The sequence below is a fragment of the Aethalodelphis obliquidens genome, unplaced genomic scaffold (assembly GCF_003676395.1).
Source record: "Aethalodelphis obliquidens isolate GAN/ISIS:26980383/991018 unplaced genomic scaffold, ASM367639v1 scaffold36, whole genome shotgun sequence".
Classification (NCBI taxonomy): domain Eukaryota; kingdom Metazoa; phylum Chordata; class Mammalia; order Artiodactyla; family Delphinidae; genus Aethalodelphis; species Aethalodelphis obliquidens.
Genome location: NW_020837980.1, coordinates 11228933 through 11245107, shown reverse-complemented (window position 1 = coordinate 11245107; position 16175 = coordinate 11228933). Strand labels below are relative to the sequence as shown.

Sequence of the window (16175 nt, the reverse complement as noted above, 5' to 3'; positions counted from 1 at the left end):
TGAAAAAGAAATGTGGGAGAGATGGCTCAATGCTAAGGTAGAGGACTCGTATGAAAACGGAACAGAAAGTAACTGCTTGGGAAGTTGTGAAAGCTTCAAGGGAGGTAAGATCTGAGTTGGGTCTGGAAGAATCCAGCAGAAGTTCGGGAGGAAGGGAAGAAGAAGACACCAGGCAGAGGAAGCAGCATGCACACATGCGGCAAACACACTGGCATGAAACCACTCGGCAGGTTCAGGTATCAGCAAGCAGTTCAGAGGGGCTAGACCACAGGGTGCTGTGCTAGATGGACCTACTGTCAACCCCAGTCGGCTGGGAACTCTATTCTATTCCCTGGATGGTTCCAAGTTACAGCTGGACCAGAAGAGGAACCTGTGTAAGGCCTGGGAGGCAGGAGAGAAGCAGCTGCTACACTCTGAAGGGCCTTCCCGGCGGATAGGATGGTGGACAAATGCCAGCCTGTCCCAGTTCTTCCCCATTCCTCCTTCAGCTCTTCTTCCCAGCTGTAGGCTTCGCTGATCAACGCCGGCCCCCTAGATGCCTGGCAGCAGACCCACGGAGGTGACGGCTACTCAGAGGAAACTAACCAGAGACTTCGCTAAGCTCCCCCTTGCAGCCCCTCTGGCAATGGCCATGCCAGTTGCAGATTTCCCTACAAGCTCTGGTTGGTCCTCCCACACCAGTGCTCCAGGACTAGTCAGTGACTTTTCTCTGACCCTCCAACTCTCCCCCTCCAGACCTTCCTTCCCCAGCTCCTCCCACAATTGCGCAAGGTCTGCTTCCTAAAATAAATCCCTTATCCCTTAACATTCATAAGAGCTCGGCTTCCCTACCCAAACCCTGACTGATACTGTTACTCCAAAGAGTATAAAAAGGCAGGTTCAAGGGGCTTCCCTGGTGGCACAGTGGTTGAGAGTCCGCCTGCCGATGCAGGGGACGTGGGTTCGAGGCTCGTGTACCGCAAAAAAAAAAAAAAAAAAAAGGCAGGTTCAAGTAAAACTATGAACTGAACAGTTGGTTGATTCTAAGGAGCTAGAACTTTGCCCTATAGGAAATGAGGAGTCGTGTGATTTTTCAAGCAGATAAAGGACACAGTCTATGTTTCAGGAATCGTCTTTTGGTGGAAGTGTGAAGGATGGGCTGGAGTAAAGCAAAAGGCTGAAGAAAGGGAGACAAGTTAAAAGGTGGCAATGACAGACTGGAAAACTAAAAACAGTGAATATGAAATAAGGCATGACACTGAGGATAAATCAGAAAGAAAAGACTGAAATGCATGAACTGGAACCCCATAGGTCCTAGTGACTATTGGGATATGGTGGGGGGAGGGTGGGGGAAGAGTCCAAGGTTCATCCATTCATCACCTGGCATATGTTGAACACTTTTAACTATGTGCCAAGCACCTAGAGACCTAGGCACCAGAGATAAAGTGAGAACAGGGCAAAGGTGCTATGCAAACGGAACTACAATTCAAGCAAAGAAATCAGACAATGCAAGGAGTAAACCAATAAGCATCTGATTATCAGGGCATGGTAAGTGGTCATCATGATAACCTTATTGTAGCTGGAGTATAACATGTGAGGGGAAATGGGGCAGAGACAAACGGGGGACAGATCACATATGGTCTTAGGGACCCCAGTTAAGAATGTAGATTTTATTCTAAGTACAAAGAGAATCTGCTGGGTAGTTTAGGGAGGGAAGTAACATGATTTGATTTGGTTGCTGGGCGAAGGATGAACTGTAAAAGGGTAAGACTGGAACAGAGACCAGCCAGGGAGCTAGTGTAGTAGACTGGTGGAAAGGAGCCCAGCTGGACTTAAGAAATAGCAGTACAGACAAAGAGAAGTGGACAAGCTTGAGATTCAACTTAGAGGTGGAGGCGACAGGACTTGGTGGTGGACCGGATCGGCAGAGGTAGGATAAGTCAGGGACAATGTGCCACCATGAAGTTACTCGTTCTCAGCTCCAACTCCACCCTTCTAGACTCCGCTTTGTGGCGCTGGAGTGGGGAATCTCTGCTTTGCCAGCTGGCCCTGGAAGCACAAAGTACAAGGCTGGGGGAGGAAGAAGAGTGCTGCTCCTTCCAGTTTGCCTCCTGTGTGTTTGCTGGTGTTCTCGGGAATGTCGCCCCAGCAAGGTTTATCCACCACTTAGCAGCAGCTGAGTACAGCTGGCAGTTTTCTAAGCTTTGCAGAACTGACTTCATCACAGGTCCACCCTATCTCTGCCTCCACAGACACCAGCACCAGGGAGCTGGGCCTCCCATAGGTCTGAGCATCAGCTCCACAAGGCCCCTCCTCTAGGTTTCTAAATCGCGTCAATCCCAACCTTTCCTTCCTGTTCCCCCAGCCCTAGGGATGGTAGTTGCTTCTTCTAGCTTTTACCTCCATGATACATTAGTTTTCTTTTCCTTTTTTCAGTTAGCTGCTTATAATCACTTTTTACTTAGTTAACAATTCTTTACATAATGTAATGTAAATTCTCTGTGTTCAAATAACTGGTATGGCTTTTGTCTTCTGACTAGACCCTGACTAAACAGATTTGCTAAAACTTTGGCTTGAGTAAATGTGTGAGTGGTTATTAAGTGATTTTCTAAGATAGGGAAGATTGAAGGGGAAATTGCTTGGGAGAATGGGGAGGAAGAGGGAAAGACATGGAGAAGGGAAGCAAATCAAAAGTTTTTGATCAAGGAAGAAAAAAAGTTTTTGATTGCGCACAGCAACAGGGCAAATAGTGATTCCCAGTTACAAGATAGAAGGAAAAAGAACAGGCCTTTTGGGAGGCATTTAGTTGTAGTCACGCTAGTTGAGATACACATGAAGAAAGAGAAATTTTACAATGTCTTGAGACAAGTGAAAGTGGAAATACAACATACCAAAACTTAAAAGAAGCAGCAAGAGCAGTGCTAAGAGGGAAGTTCATAGCAAAAAACATCTATGTTAAGAAACAAGAAAGATCTCAAATAAACAACCTAGCTTTACACCTCAAGGAACTAAAATAGGAAGAACAAACTAGGCCCAAAGTTAGCAGAAGGAAGAAAATAACAAAGATCAGAATGGGAATAAAAGAAATACAGACTAAAAAGACAATAGAAAAGATCAATGAAACTAAGCGCTGGTTTTTTGAAAAGATAAAATAGACCAACTTGTTAGCCATACTCAACAAGAAAAAAGAGAGAAGACTCATATAAATAAAATCAGAAATGAAAAAGGAGACATAACAACTGATACTATGAAAATACAATTATAAGACACTATTGTAAACAATTATATACCAACAAATTCGACAACTCAGAAGAAACAGATAAATTCCTACTAAAACCTATCAAAACTAAATCATTAAGAAATAGAAAATCTGAACAGAAAAACCACTAGTAAGGAGATTGAATCAGTAATCAAAAACCTCCCAACAAACAAAAGTCCAGGACCAGATGGCTATACTGGTGAATTCTACCAAAAATTTAAAGAAGAATTAACACTAGTCTTTCTCAAACTCTTATAAAACATAGAAGAGAAGGGAACACTTCCAAACTCATTCTACGAGGCTAGCATTATCCTGATACCAAAACCAGGAAAGAACACTACAAGAAAAGTTATGGGCCAATATCCATGACAAACATAGATACAAAAATCCTCAACAAAATATTAACAAACTAAATTCAGCAATACATTAAAAGGATCATACACCATGATGAAGTGAGATTTATTCCAGGATTGCAAGGATGGTTCAATATCTGCAAATCAATCAATGTGATATATACCACAGTAACAAAATGAAAGCTAAAAATCACATGCTCATCTCAGTAGATGCAGAAAAAGCAAAATTCAACATGCATTCATGATAAAAACTCTCAACAAAGTAGGTTTAGAGGGGACATATCTCACCATAATAAAGGCCATATGTGACAAGCCCACAGCTAACATCATACTCAATGGTGAAAAGCTGAAAACTATTCCTCTAAGGTCAGGAACAAGACAAGGATGCCTCCTTCTCACCACTTTTATTCAACATAGATTGGAAGTCCTAGTCAATAATTAGGTAAGAAAACAAAATAGAAGGCATCCAAATCAGAATGAAAGAAGTAAAACTCACTATTTGCTGATGACATAATATTATACATAGAAAACCCTAAAGACTCCACCAAGAACCTGTAGAACTTATAAACAAATTCAGCGAAGTTGCAGGATACAAAATCAAAATCCAAAAATCAGTTGTGTTTCTATACACTAATAACAACTATCAGAAAGAGAAATTAAACTAGATCAAAAAAGAATAAAATCCCCAGGAATAAATTTAACCAAGAAGGTGAAATATCTATACACTGAAAACTAAAAGACACTGATGAATGAAACTGAAGAAGACACAAACAAATGGAAAGATACTCTGTGCTCATGAACTGGAAAAATTAATATTGTTTAAATGTCCAAATGACCCAGCGCAATCTACAGATTCAGTGCAATTCCTATCAAAAGTCCAATGGTGTTTTTCACAGAAATAGGAAAAACCACCCTAAAGTTTGTATGGACCACAAAGACCCCAAATAGCCAAAGCAATCCTGAGAAAGAACAAAGCCAGAGGTATTACGCTTCCTGATTTCAAACTATGTTTCAAAGCTACAGTAATAAAAGTATAAGAACATACAAATAAAAGCTATAGCTAAAGTAACGGGACAGAATAGAGAGCCCAGAAATAAACCCACGCATATACAGTCAATAAAGTTACTACAAAGGAGCCAAGAACATATAATGGGGAAATGATGGTTTCTTCAATAAATGGTGTTGGGAACACTGGACAGCCACATGCAAAAGAATAAAAGTGGACCCTTATCTTACACCACATACAAAAGTCAACTCAAGATGAATTAAAGACTCAAACGTAATATCTGGAACCATAAAACTCCTAGATGAAAACATATGAGATAAGCTCCTTGACATCAGTCTTGGCAACGATTTTTTGAATCTGAGGCCAAAAGCAATAGCAACAAAAGCAAAAAAACTCACACACAAAAAAACAAGTGGGGTTGCCTCAAATTAAAAAGCTTCTGTATAGTAAAGGAAACCATTAACATAATGAAAGGCAACCTATGGAATGGGAGAAAATATTTGCAAATCATATACCTGATAAGAGGTTAGTTAATATACAAAATATATAAAGAGCTCATACAACTCAATAGCAAAAAAACCCAAACAATTTAATTAATTTTCAGATTTTTTTGCACAGAACATGTCTGAGTAATCTGATTCAGGCTATGACTGTAGGATTCTGTTGGAGAAGCAAAGAATAAAGTTACGAAAATATACCATAGAACTATTAACACTGAGGAGTTAGTTGGGTGTAGATCCTGAAGTGGGTGCTAAAGACACCCAGAATGATGACTAAAAGAGACAAATCTGAAGCAGATGCAAATTCCTCAACAGATGTGAAGGAGAATCTGGAGGTCAGTAAGCCTTTATGGCTAAAGATGGCAAGGTATAATATTTGCTAATAAGCACACATTTCAAAAGATAAAGGCAATTAGACTAATAAACACTACCATGGGGGTGAGGGGTAAAGAGATCAAAGATTCTGCCTCTGGACTCCCCTTATATTAAGGCAAGAAAAAATGAGTAATAACTACCTAAGAAGATAATTTTAATGGAAGCAGGGATTTCCATCATGTAAAGCTGAGTAAGAAAAGAGTCCCTAGCATCAAGGGGTTTTCTAGATACAACATACATACCAGGTCTGAAATCATGTCCCCATTGACTACAGCAATGAACTTCGTCTACAGCAATTCGGGTAAATCTCCTTGCTTCATAGGCTTTTTCTAGTCTTGACATAAACATTTTGCTTTTTGCAATTTTCTCTGGAGTCACATAAATTAGCTTTAGCTTGGAGTTTTTATTTACCATTTCAGCATGAACCCATTTCACATGCTCCTATTGAAAGGAAACACAGACACAATGATAGCAGAGCTAAGCTAGCAGACTGCAATACTCAGTGGTAAATGAAGACATTCATTACTCAGAAGCAACAGCCTTGGGGCTCTTTTAGCAACAGATGTTTACTTAATTAAAATCAAAGTACTGTCCCAGTACTAAACTTCATGGCAGCTGTGCAAACAGCATTTCAGTTACTTACTTACATCCAGACTGCTGATAAAAGAATAATCTCATTTGACAAAAAAGAGAACAAAAAAATGAATGTGAAGACACTCCAATAAGCATTTACTCCATAAAGGCATAATGCTAAATTTTTCACAATAAATGCCAAAATGTAAGCTCAATGCAATAGGTATGGTGATAAAGGTGGGTTTTATTAATTTTTAACATTATATTTGAAATCATTTCATGCATGTGTGAACTAGCTATTTTAATGATGTTATCAAATCTACTCATAATCTATTTAGGTTTTATGAAGTATCTTTTTCATTAAATTTTTATAATATGAAATACATATATTTATATATTATATATATCGGGGTCCCCAACCCCCGGGCCACAGAACACTGCCTGTCCGTGGCCTGTTAGGAACCGGGCTGCACAGCAGATGAGCGGCGAGTGAGCAAAGCTTCATCTGTATTTACAGCCGCTCCCCGTCGCTCACATCACTGCCTGAGCTCACCTCCTGTCAGCACTATGGTGAGCTGTATAATTAGTTCATTATATATTACAATGTAATAATAATAGAAATAAAGTGCACAATAAATGTAATGCACTTGAGTCATCCTGAAACCACCACCACCCCCAACCCCCATCCGTGGAAAAACTGTCTTCCAAAAAACTGGTCCCTGGTGCCAAAAAGGTCAGGGACCGCTGACATATGTAATAAGAATAAATCTTAAGAACTAACAGCTATTAGGTTCTTAATGTTGTTGTTATTTTCTATAATATTTAGAACAGTGGATGTTGTATTTTCTCCCTCTAACCTAATTCGGACCAAAAGAAGTGGTGAATGCAATAGAAAGTCAAAATACTTTCAATCATCCCAGAAAAGCAGTCTGTTAACTCGAGATATTCCTAGTTTTGTTAAGAAATGGCCAAAGTGTATTAAACATTTCAGCTGGTCCTAAATGTCCCAGAAATATTAGAGGAGCAAACATAAGGCTATTTCCTCAGCAACTCTTCAAGCAGTAGTGACATGGCCTGAACTTGTAATTATCACACCTTTCTAACTACAGTGGACCCTGGAACAACTCAAATTTGAATTGCATGGGTCCATTTATATGCAGATTTTTTTCAATAGTAAATACTACAGTACTGCGATCTGCAGTTGGTTGAATCCCTGAAATGAGGACAGCTGACTACAAGTCACCCACAGATTTCTGACTGTGTGTACAGTTAGGGGCCCCCAACCCTCACGTTGTTTAAAGGTCAACTGTACTTTCCATTATTATTACTCTCTTTTTCAGTTTTAAAGAAGTGCAATATGAGAAGGCAGTGTTCTCCACAGATTTATTTTGGTGAATGAGAAAGCAGTTATAATGACACAAGAGTTTAAATAAAACAAAATTATATGGGAAAGACTAGGAGAACCAGGGCTTCCCGAAGACATAGCTGACTTTAGGGCTGGGAGGAAATATACAAAATGAGCACAGAATATCTTATAAAAGAAAGCAAAGACTCAAAAGCTATGAGCTACATTTAGAAGCCACCTTAGATAAGACTCTCACTACTCAAAGATGGGACTATTTCACCATAAAAAAAGAATAATAACTATGGATCAAAAGACATCAAACATGTTAAAAATCCGTAAATTTACAATGATACTTGGGAAAAAAAAAAAAAGAACTTATTGACCACCTTCGGAGAATGCTGGAAAACCAACTCTTTCTGAAAATTGGTAAAGAAAGGGAAAGAACTTTCAATCTGCAAAGAGTTAATAAGGAAAAAGTTCTTTTTTACAGAAAAAGTCTAGCTAATATAAGAAAAAGTGAGAATTAGAAATCACCATCTCGTAACCCCCTAATTAAATAATGCTCTAGGATAGGCAATAATCATCGGTGGCTGCTAAAAACCATTAAATGAAAAGGTGATAGAGAACTTGATAATTATAGAGCAGGCAGACATAAGCTGAACCCACTGATCAAGCTAATGTCACAAAAATATAACTGGGTTTTATATACCTCCTGAGTGATACCAGGGGAAAGTATACTCTTGCCAAAAAAAAGAAAAGAAAAGAAAGCCCAAATACAGTCAAGCTTTTAGATCTAACTAAAAGAAACAAGTGAAACAACATCACAAGGATACAGTCAGGAAGAGACAAAATATAGGAAAGTATAGGACAAATAAACAAACAAAAAAAATAACCTAAACAATAATTTGCGTGGGAAACAAACAAGAAATAAGGGAAACCTATGGATATATCAACCAACACAACATAATGCATGAACCTTATCTGGACCATGATTAAAAAAAATAACAACAACATTTGATGAGACAGAAATCTGAATCTTTTTATATGATGGTTTTAAAGAACTAATACTAAATTTTTTAGATGTGATAATGGCACTGCAGTTACCTTTTTAAAATGTTAGAGATACACACTGAAGAAGAAGCTACAATTGAAATGATATGATTTCTGGGACATATCTCAAATAAATAAACCAAGGGTGGGCAGGAGGGGAAATTGGGGATATATAGACAAAAAAAATTGGTCATATGCTGATAACTGTTAAAGGTACTTAACGATGCATGGCAGTTTTTATACTATTCTCTCTACTTTTGTATATTTTTAAAATTTTCAATAATATGCTTTTTAAAAAACAAACACCTTGGAAATGCTTTATTCTACAGATAAAGGTAAGAGAGTCCATTCCCAAACAGAAGAAATTCCACAGGGGTTGGGTACCTTGTTACTAATTCATTTTTTCTATTTAATTATATTGCATAATAAGAAATTCTTGCTCACTATTTTAGAATGGACACTATAAAACAGTCAGCAAATATTTCCTGTAAAGTGCCAGATAGAAAATATTAGGTGTTGTGGTCCATATCACAGCTACTCAACTCCGCCGTTACAGCGGGAAAACAGTCACAGACTACACATAAAAGAACCAGCGTGATTCTGTTCCAACAGAACATTATGGCCACTGAAATCTGAATTTCATGTAACTTTCACACTTCACAACATACTATTCTTCTTTTGATTTTTTTTAACCAATTAAAAATATAAAAACTAATCTTAATTCACGGACCACACATACAATAGGCAGTGGGCTAGAACTGACCTATGAGCAGTAATTTTCGACTCCAATGTAAACAGTTATCAGTTTTTTAATTTTATAAGCAACTCAATTGAATCTAAGGTTCCTATTTCAATGAAGAGTGTAAATTAAAAATAAAATACAATAAAAGCCACACACGCATACCTTAGAACTAGAAGCATTTAACATGGTAGCTGAAATTTCTAATTGCTTCAAAACCATTAATTGGTCTTCCATAAGGGAGATCAATGGGCAAATCACGAGTGTAAAACCTAAAAGAGAAAGAAATCTACTTTAAATTTTATATCACCACCAGAATGAGTTTACCTTCTTTACTGTAACTTGCGGCCCTGCCCATCAATTTGGACTGATTTTCAATGCAGCCTTAGCAATATACCACCTATTTCTTACCCTCATTAATAAAGGAGGTAGATACGAATAAACAATAAGCCAAATAAGCAGATATAAGATAAACAGACATCTCTCACCCTATCAGTCTTACAGAAATATAGATAGATGTTATCATTTGGAATTTACTATCATTTTTAACATTTGGTATTGGTAATCTCAGTAAAATGATATAAATCAAGTCAAACACTATCCAGTTAGCTTTCCAAAGAAAACATAGCAACTTGTATCATCTAGAATGATAGTTACATAAGTATCCATTCACTTACTGCACCAGATTAATTTAGTCGGATCAGAAATCAGTGAACGGTTTTATTGACTGACTCAAGTTATCGTAATATATCCCCTTTCTCTGAGAACTGAAATTGTTTGCAGCAGCTACAAAAGCTATTCTACATTGTTAAAATCCCAAGTTCTTACGTTTCTGTAGTTTGTTCCTTAAAAGAACCTAGGGCAGAAAGCAGACCAGTTTAAAAAATATACTCAAGATTACGACCTTATCAAGGATTTTACCCTCTCAATTAGTCCTCTCTCCTGTATTTTCACTTTCTCCCTCATTACTGGCACTTCTTATTAGTATTTTATTTTATCTTATCATCTTATCTTATTTTATCTTACTTTATTTTTTGGCCACCCTATATGGCATGTAGGATCTTAGTTCCCCGACCGCAGATCAAACCCGTGCCCCCTGCAGTGGAAGTGTGGAGTCTTAACCACTGGACCACCAGGGAAGTCCCTCATTACATTTAAACACGGTCAAGTCTCTCTCAAATTTGAAGAAACCCTGAACACCTAATTCAGGGCCCCCTGTCTTTTTCCCTGCATAGCAATTCTTTCCCAGGCGTGTCCCTTTCACTGGTTCCACTTCCTCACTCCTACTCACTCCCAAACAATTGCTCTTTGGTTTCCACCCAACCATTTTACTGAAGCTGCTCTAGCCAAGGTCATATTTGAGTCCCTTGTCACTAAGTCCACTGGAACTTCCATGTCCTTATTTTATTTGACCTTTTGCCAACAGTCATCACTATTAACTACTCCCTGCTTGAAATACTCCCTTCTCCAGGCTTCTGATAACCCCATACTCTCCTGACTACCCTCCTACACTTTGCTTCTCTGTAAGGCCCTCTGTCTCTGTCTGTCCCTAAACTCTTGGTGTTCTGGTTTCTGTTCTGGGCACCCTTCTCCTCTCACGCTGTTCTGGATGATATAATTCACTTCAATAGCCATCTGCATACTAACAGCCTCCAACCCAGCAACCTCAGGTCTCTCGAACCCAAGCTTTCCACTCAAACATCCTCCTACTCAGAGGACAATACTACCTGGATATCTTGCAGGCATCATAAATTCAACAGGCCCCACATTAAATTCATCACCTTCCCTCTCCATTCCCAAATAAGTTCTTTCTCCAATGTACCCTGTTTCAGTGAACAACTTCACCATCTGTCCCAGCCTCAAATCTGGGCAGCTAGACTATCTCTTCTCTTAGTCCTGTATCCAATGAATACGAAGTCCTACTGAACCTACCTCCTAAATATTTCTGGAATTCCTCCATCTGCTGGAATTATCCTTCTAAACCACGAATCTGACAAGTCTCTTACCTGTTTAAGACCCTTCAATAGCTTTCCACTCATCTAAGGAAAAGTTTTAAAAATATCTTTAAAGATTCTTTCCACATGTCTTGGCCTTCACTGCCTGCCACACTAAAATGATTCCAGGTTATTGAATACCCCACACCATGCATGTTCTCTCACTTTTAGGTGCGCGCGCGCACACACACACACACACACACACACAAACACACTATGGAATATTACTCGGCCATAAAAAAGAATGAAATAATGCCATTTGCAGCAACATGGATGGACCTAGAGATTATCATACTAAGTGAAGTTAGCCAGACAGAGAAAGACAAATATCATATATCACTTATATGTGGAATCTTAAAAAAAAAAAAAAAAAGAGATACAAATGAACTTACTTACAAAACAGAAACAGACCCATAGACACAGAAAACAAACTTATAGTTACCAAAGGGGAAAGGGTAAGGGAGGGATAAATTAGGAGTTTGGGATTAACATATACACACTACTATATATAAAACAGATAACCAACAGGGACCTGCTGTAGAGCACAGGAGACTCTACTGAATATTTTGTAGTAACCTATAAGGGAAAGGAATCTGAAAAAATATATATACATATATATGTATAATTGAATCACTTTGCTGTACACCTGAAACACAACACTGTAAATCAACTATACTTCAATTAAAAAAATATTAAAATAAAAAAAAAGCCACTTCCTCAGGCCTTCCCTAACAGCCCCTAGACCAGATCTTTGCACTGACTTAATTCCCTATTAAAACCTTTATCACAAAACCCTTAAAGCAATTGCTTGCAATTAAGCTGTATTCTCTAGACCAGGGGTCAACGAACTAAGGGCCGGTTGCTTGTTTTTGTAAATAAGGTTTTCCTGGAAAACAGCCACAGCCATCCCTTTACCTATCGTCTGTGGCTGCTTTCCTGCTACACTGGCAGCTGAGCAGTCGGCACAGACCTCACGGACCGCAGAGCCTCTCCCATTTACTGACTGGTTCTTCGAGGAAAAGTCTGCTGACCCTGCTCTATACCCCTGGTAGTCCCCAGACAGCAGCATCAGTGTCATCTGAGAGCCTGTCAGAAATGCAAGCTCTTGGGACTCACACTAAACTAGAATCTGCATGTTGATCAGATTACCAGCTGATTTTTATGCACGTTAAAGTTTGAGGAAGCACTGCTGGCCACTGAGCTCTGTGAAAACGAGGACCACGTACATCTGCTGACTCCAGTATCTCCAGGGCCTAACACCACAGCAGACACTCCACAAAGACCTGGGGCTCGACTCCAGGCCTACTGACTCCTTTTCTAGGGCTTTTTCTCCTACAGCATGTTCTTTAATGATGTTTCAGGAACCAGATAAAAGAATGAATTACTCTCAGTCTTTTTTTTTTTTTTTTTTTGCGGTACGCGGGCCTCTCACTGTTGTGCCCTCTCCCGTTGTGGAGCATAGGCTCCGGACACACAGGCTCAGAGGCCATGGCTCACGGGCCCAGCCGCTCCGCGGCATGTGGGATCTTCCTGGACCGGGGCACGAACCCGTGTCCCCTGCATCGGCAGGCGGACTCTCAACCACTGTGCCACCAGGGAAGCCCTACTCTCAGTCTTTAATATTCCCTCTCTAGGTGAATCCTTTAAATGTGTATTAGTGGAGCGATAAATCAAACAAAAATGCACTTGATTTTGGCAAATATAGGGCTAGACATTTTTTTTAAAGACTTAAAGATATATTCAGAGAAATAATGTTTCTTCACGTTAAATTAATGTTGATTAATACCCACCATCTGAACATAACGCTGGTAACTGGTAGCATAAGCTCTTTCCCCCACCTGTAGGCATAACGAGAAATACCTCCTTTCCAGACATTGTTACATTAATCGTTTCCAGCTGAAGTGACCTGAACTTCTGCAGTTTAAAGACATTTTGCAGAACATCTTTAACTTTACCAGACCATGGAAAATCTAGAAAGAGAAAAACAAACCAGATAGATTAGAACTATTCAGTATTATGAATGAGACACAAATGTGAATGGCTGTTTTTATAATAGAGAAGAATCAGATCAATATATAAGACTTTTAATACTATGGACAATTTAACTTTTATAATAATAATTTTGAGATCTGTTTAATTCACGATGCTAAGCAAAATCATACTTAATGATATATCATAAGAAAAAGTACATCAGAAAAAAATGACAACATTTGCCGGTGATAAATAACTTACAGAGGAGAAAGGTGTTTGGTCAGGTATTTGAAAAACAGTCTGCATGTCCATCAGGAAATTCATAGCATCATAGAAAACTCAACTATCATGAACAAAGTTAACGATTACCTGAAATTTTTGGTGTAAATATCTTGTTTAAAAATGGACACTGGAAAAAAAGGCCCACAAAAGCATTCAATTCTTTCAAGAGTTATAGTATTCCACGATTAATGATAAACAAGATGCTTGGCAAGACCCTGAATCAAGAAAGGTTTGTTCACTAGGGCAGGAGAATGCACTGCCCTTCAACGAGTTTGAATTTTTTTCTCAATTGTTTAATTTTTTCTAGTTAAAACCTAGAAAACTGAGTTAAATAAATATCTTATTTTTCCAAGCCCGATTAATGTTGCTAAAACCATATTTGGACAAAATAATACATTGTGAATAATAAAGGCTTCATTTAAAAAGAACATGGGTAAAGAATGGTCTGCTTCCAAGTTCCCCCGCCACTTAAGGAATGGCTAGTTTCAACTCTTAAGCTACTAGAAAGCACCGACCCAGGCACAATGATTTAATTCCAGTTCATAGAACTGAGAAGAAACAAAACTGGCAAAGATAAAAAGAAAAACAACAAAAAAAGAGCAAACCTTCTTTATTCCAAGAGGCAGGTGACGAATCACATTCGCTGCTCTCGCCAGCATCAGAATTCTCTAAACACTGCTTTAGTCTCTTTGTTAGGACATTTTTTTTCTGAATAAGCTCCTGTTGCCTTTCCAGAAGTTCTTGAATTTGAATGTCTACCACATGTAGCTCACTGGTTATAGAATCCAGTTCCTCACTTAGAGCTACGAGGGAGGAAAAAAGATATAATGACCAGACAGAGTTAATCACAACTTTAGGTTTCCTTATTATTGATTTTTACGTATTCCTCACCATCAAAATTATATACTTACCGTAGTATAGCAGAGTGGTTAAGAGCATGTGTTTTGGAACCACACAGACCCGAGTTAAATCTTAGGTCTTCCTCTTACTGGCTGAGTGACCTCAGGCTAAGTACCTTATACTTAACTGAGCCTCAATTTCCCTATCTGTAAAATGGGGATAATATTAATACCTAGCTTTCATAGAACTGCTATAACAAATTAAATGAGATAGCATATTGAAAGTTCTTAACACAGTACCTGGCACACAGTTAAGCATTTCATCAATAATAATTTTTTTTATTATGTTGTAGGGCAGTGGTCCAACCATCTCCTAAATCATTTCAGTAAAGTGACCAGACTTTGAAGCAAGAGGAAATTATTTAAAAGTCATACCCTAACTACTTAGCTATCATTTTACAAAAACATTCATATTTGGGTTCATACTGTGACATTGCAAGGAGTCGGTGATTATAACTACAATGATGTAACAGTAAAGAGAGAAATCAAGCATGCTACTGGAATCGGCATTACAAGGCCAGCATGCTAACTTATAAAGAAGCCTTAACATATGACTCTAATCAGTCCAAATATAAAGTCAAAGTGAGATTTCTTTTGATATCACATCACTGGAAGCTAGAAAAATTTTATAGATTGGTGTTTTCTAAAACATCTGCCTGCATTAATCAGTGTCCAGTTTTTGTTTTGTTTTTTTTGTTTGTTTTTTTTCTTGGCCATGCTGCATGGTTCGTGGGATCTTAGTTCCCTGACTAGGGATTGAACCCTGGCCCTCGGCAGTGAAAGCACAGAGTCCTAACCACCGGACCGCCAGGGAATTCCCAATCAGTGTCCAGTCTTAATGCCTTTTCATGAGATGAAATCTTACAGTTATGATTTAAAATAGGATGCTCCAGTGGCTTTGTATTCTACCAACTGCCTGCATGATTCTTGGTTAGGGCTGGCCACCAGGGAAATCTGTAGGAATGAAACAGCAGCCAGGTTTACAGTCAGGAGGCTGGCATAAGGTCAGGTGTTGCTGCAGCTCACTCCCGTTGTCGCTGATCCGCTGGCTCACCTTGCTGACAGGGGGCAGAAGCAGGGGCAGGTTTACCCACAGCTTCTTCAGCTTCTTTGAATCCTTGGCTGGGTTCAAATGCAACTTTCTGCGGCAAGTGCACCAGCTCTTCCGCAGGGCACCAGCGTCCTGGAGGTCAGAGCCTTGGGGACAGTGACACATCACATGAGTCCCAATGACACACAGGTTCCACTTGGTCCTAGTGCGTTTCAGCTCTTCCTTATCCTCCCACATGCCACATCCATCCTCCTGACCCTGCTGCTGGCTCTTGTGACTTCCAGACCAGCAACGGACTTCTTCACCAGTTCCCATGATCATGTAGAGACTAATCCCTGGCATAAATCCCTTACATCACTCATAATGATTCAGCTTCTCTGATGGAACCTGACCAATGCCAAATGTTGTCCCAGAGGAACAGAACCTTAATGGGTTCTCTGAATCGCTTCTGGGCCACCTGGAATTGAGTCTCTGATCTGATTAGATTTAAGGGTATTAATGACCCCTCTTTGCAGTAGTAGAAGCGATAATGGTATTCCACAGCATGCAGTAGACAAAGTTAAATTATCATCTATAGATACCAGTAATTAAGTACCTAGAGAAGGCAATGCTCTGGGTGACCAAGTGTTTGCTGTCACAGAACATTTTTGTAAGAATAATGGGGTTGGTTGGTTGCTTGTGAGTATGCTGGAGCACTTGATGAGAGAAATGCAGGGTATCCATAAAGGGACCTCAAAGTTTCTATGACTGTCCTAAACAAAACCCTTATCTCCAGAGATTACTGAATACAAACAAGTTT

At 39.1% G+C, this 16175-nt stretch overlaps 1 protein-coding gene across 1 annotated transcript in view; it reads right to left on the bottom strand.

The window, feature by feature from the left end:
- RECQL (RecQ like helicase) overlaps positions 1-16175 on the bottom strand; it is a 33352-nt gene that overhangs the window by 9041 nt on the left and 8136 nt on the right. The window contains exons 3-6 of the mRNA XM_027129453.1: positions 14032-14229; positions 12964-13143; positions 9345-9451; positions 5715-5913 (exon numbers count right to left, since the gene is read on the bottom strand). Coding sequence (XP_026985254.1) covers positions 5715-5913; positions 9345-9451; positions 12964-13143; positions 14032-14229 — 684 coding nt within the window. The remainder of the gene's footprint in view (positions 1-5714; positions 5914-9344; positions 9452-12963; positions 13144-14031; positions 14230-16175) is intronic.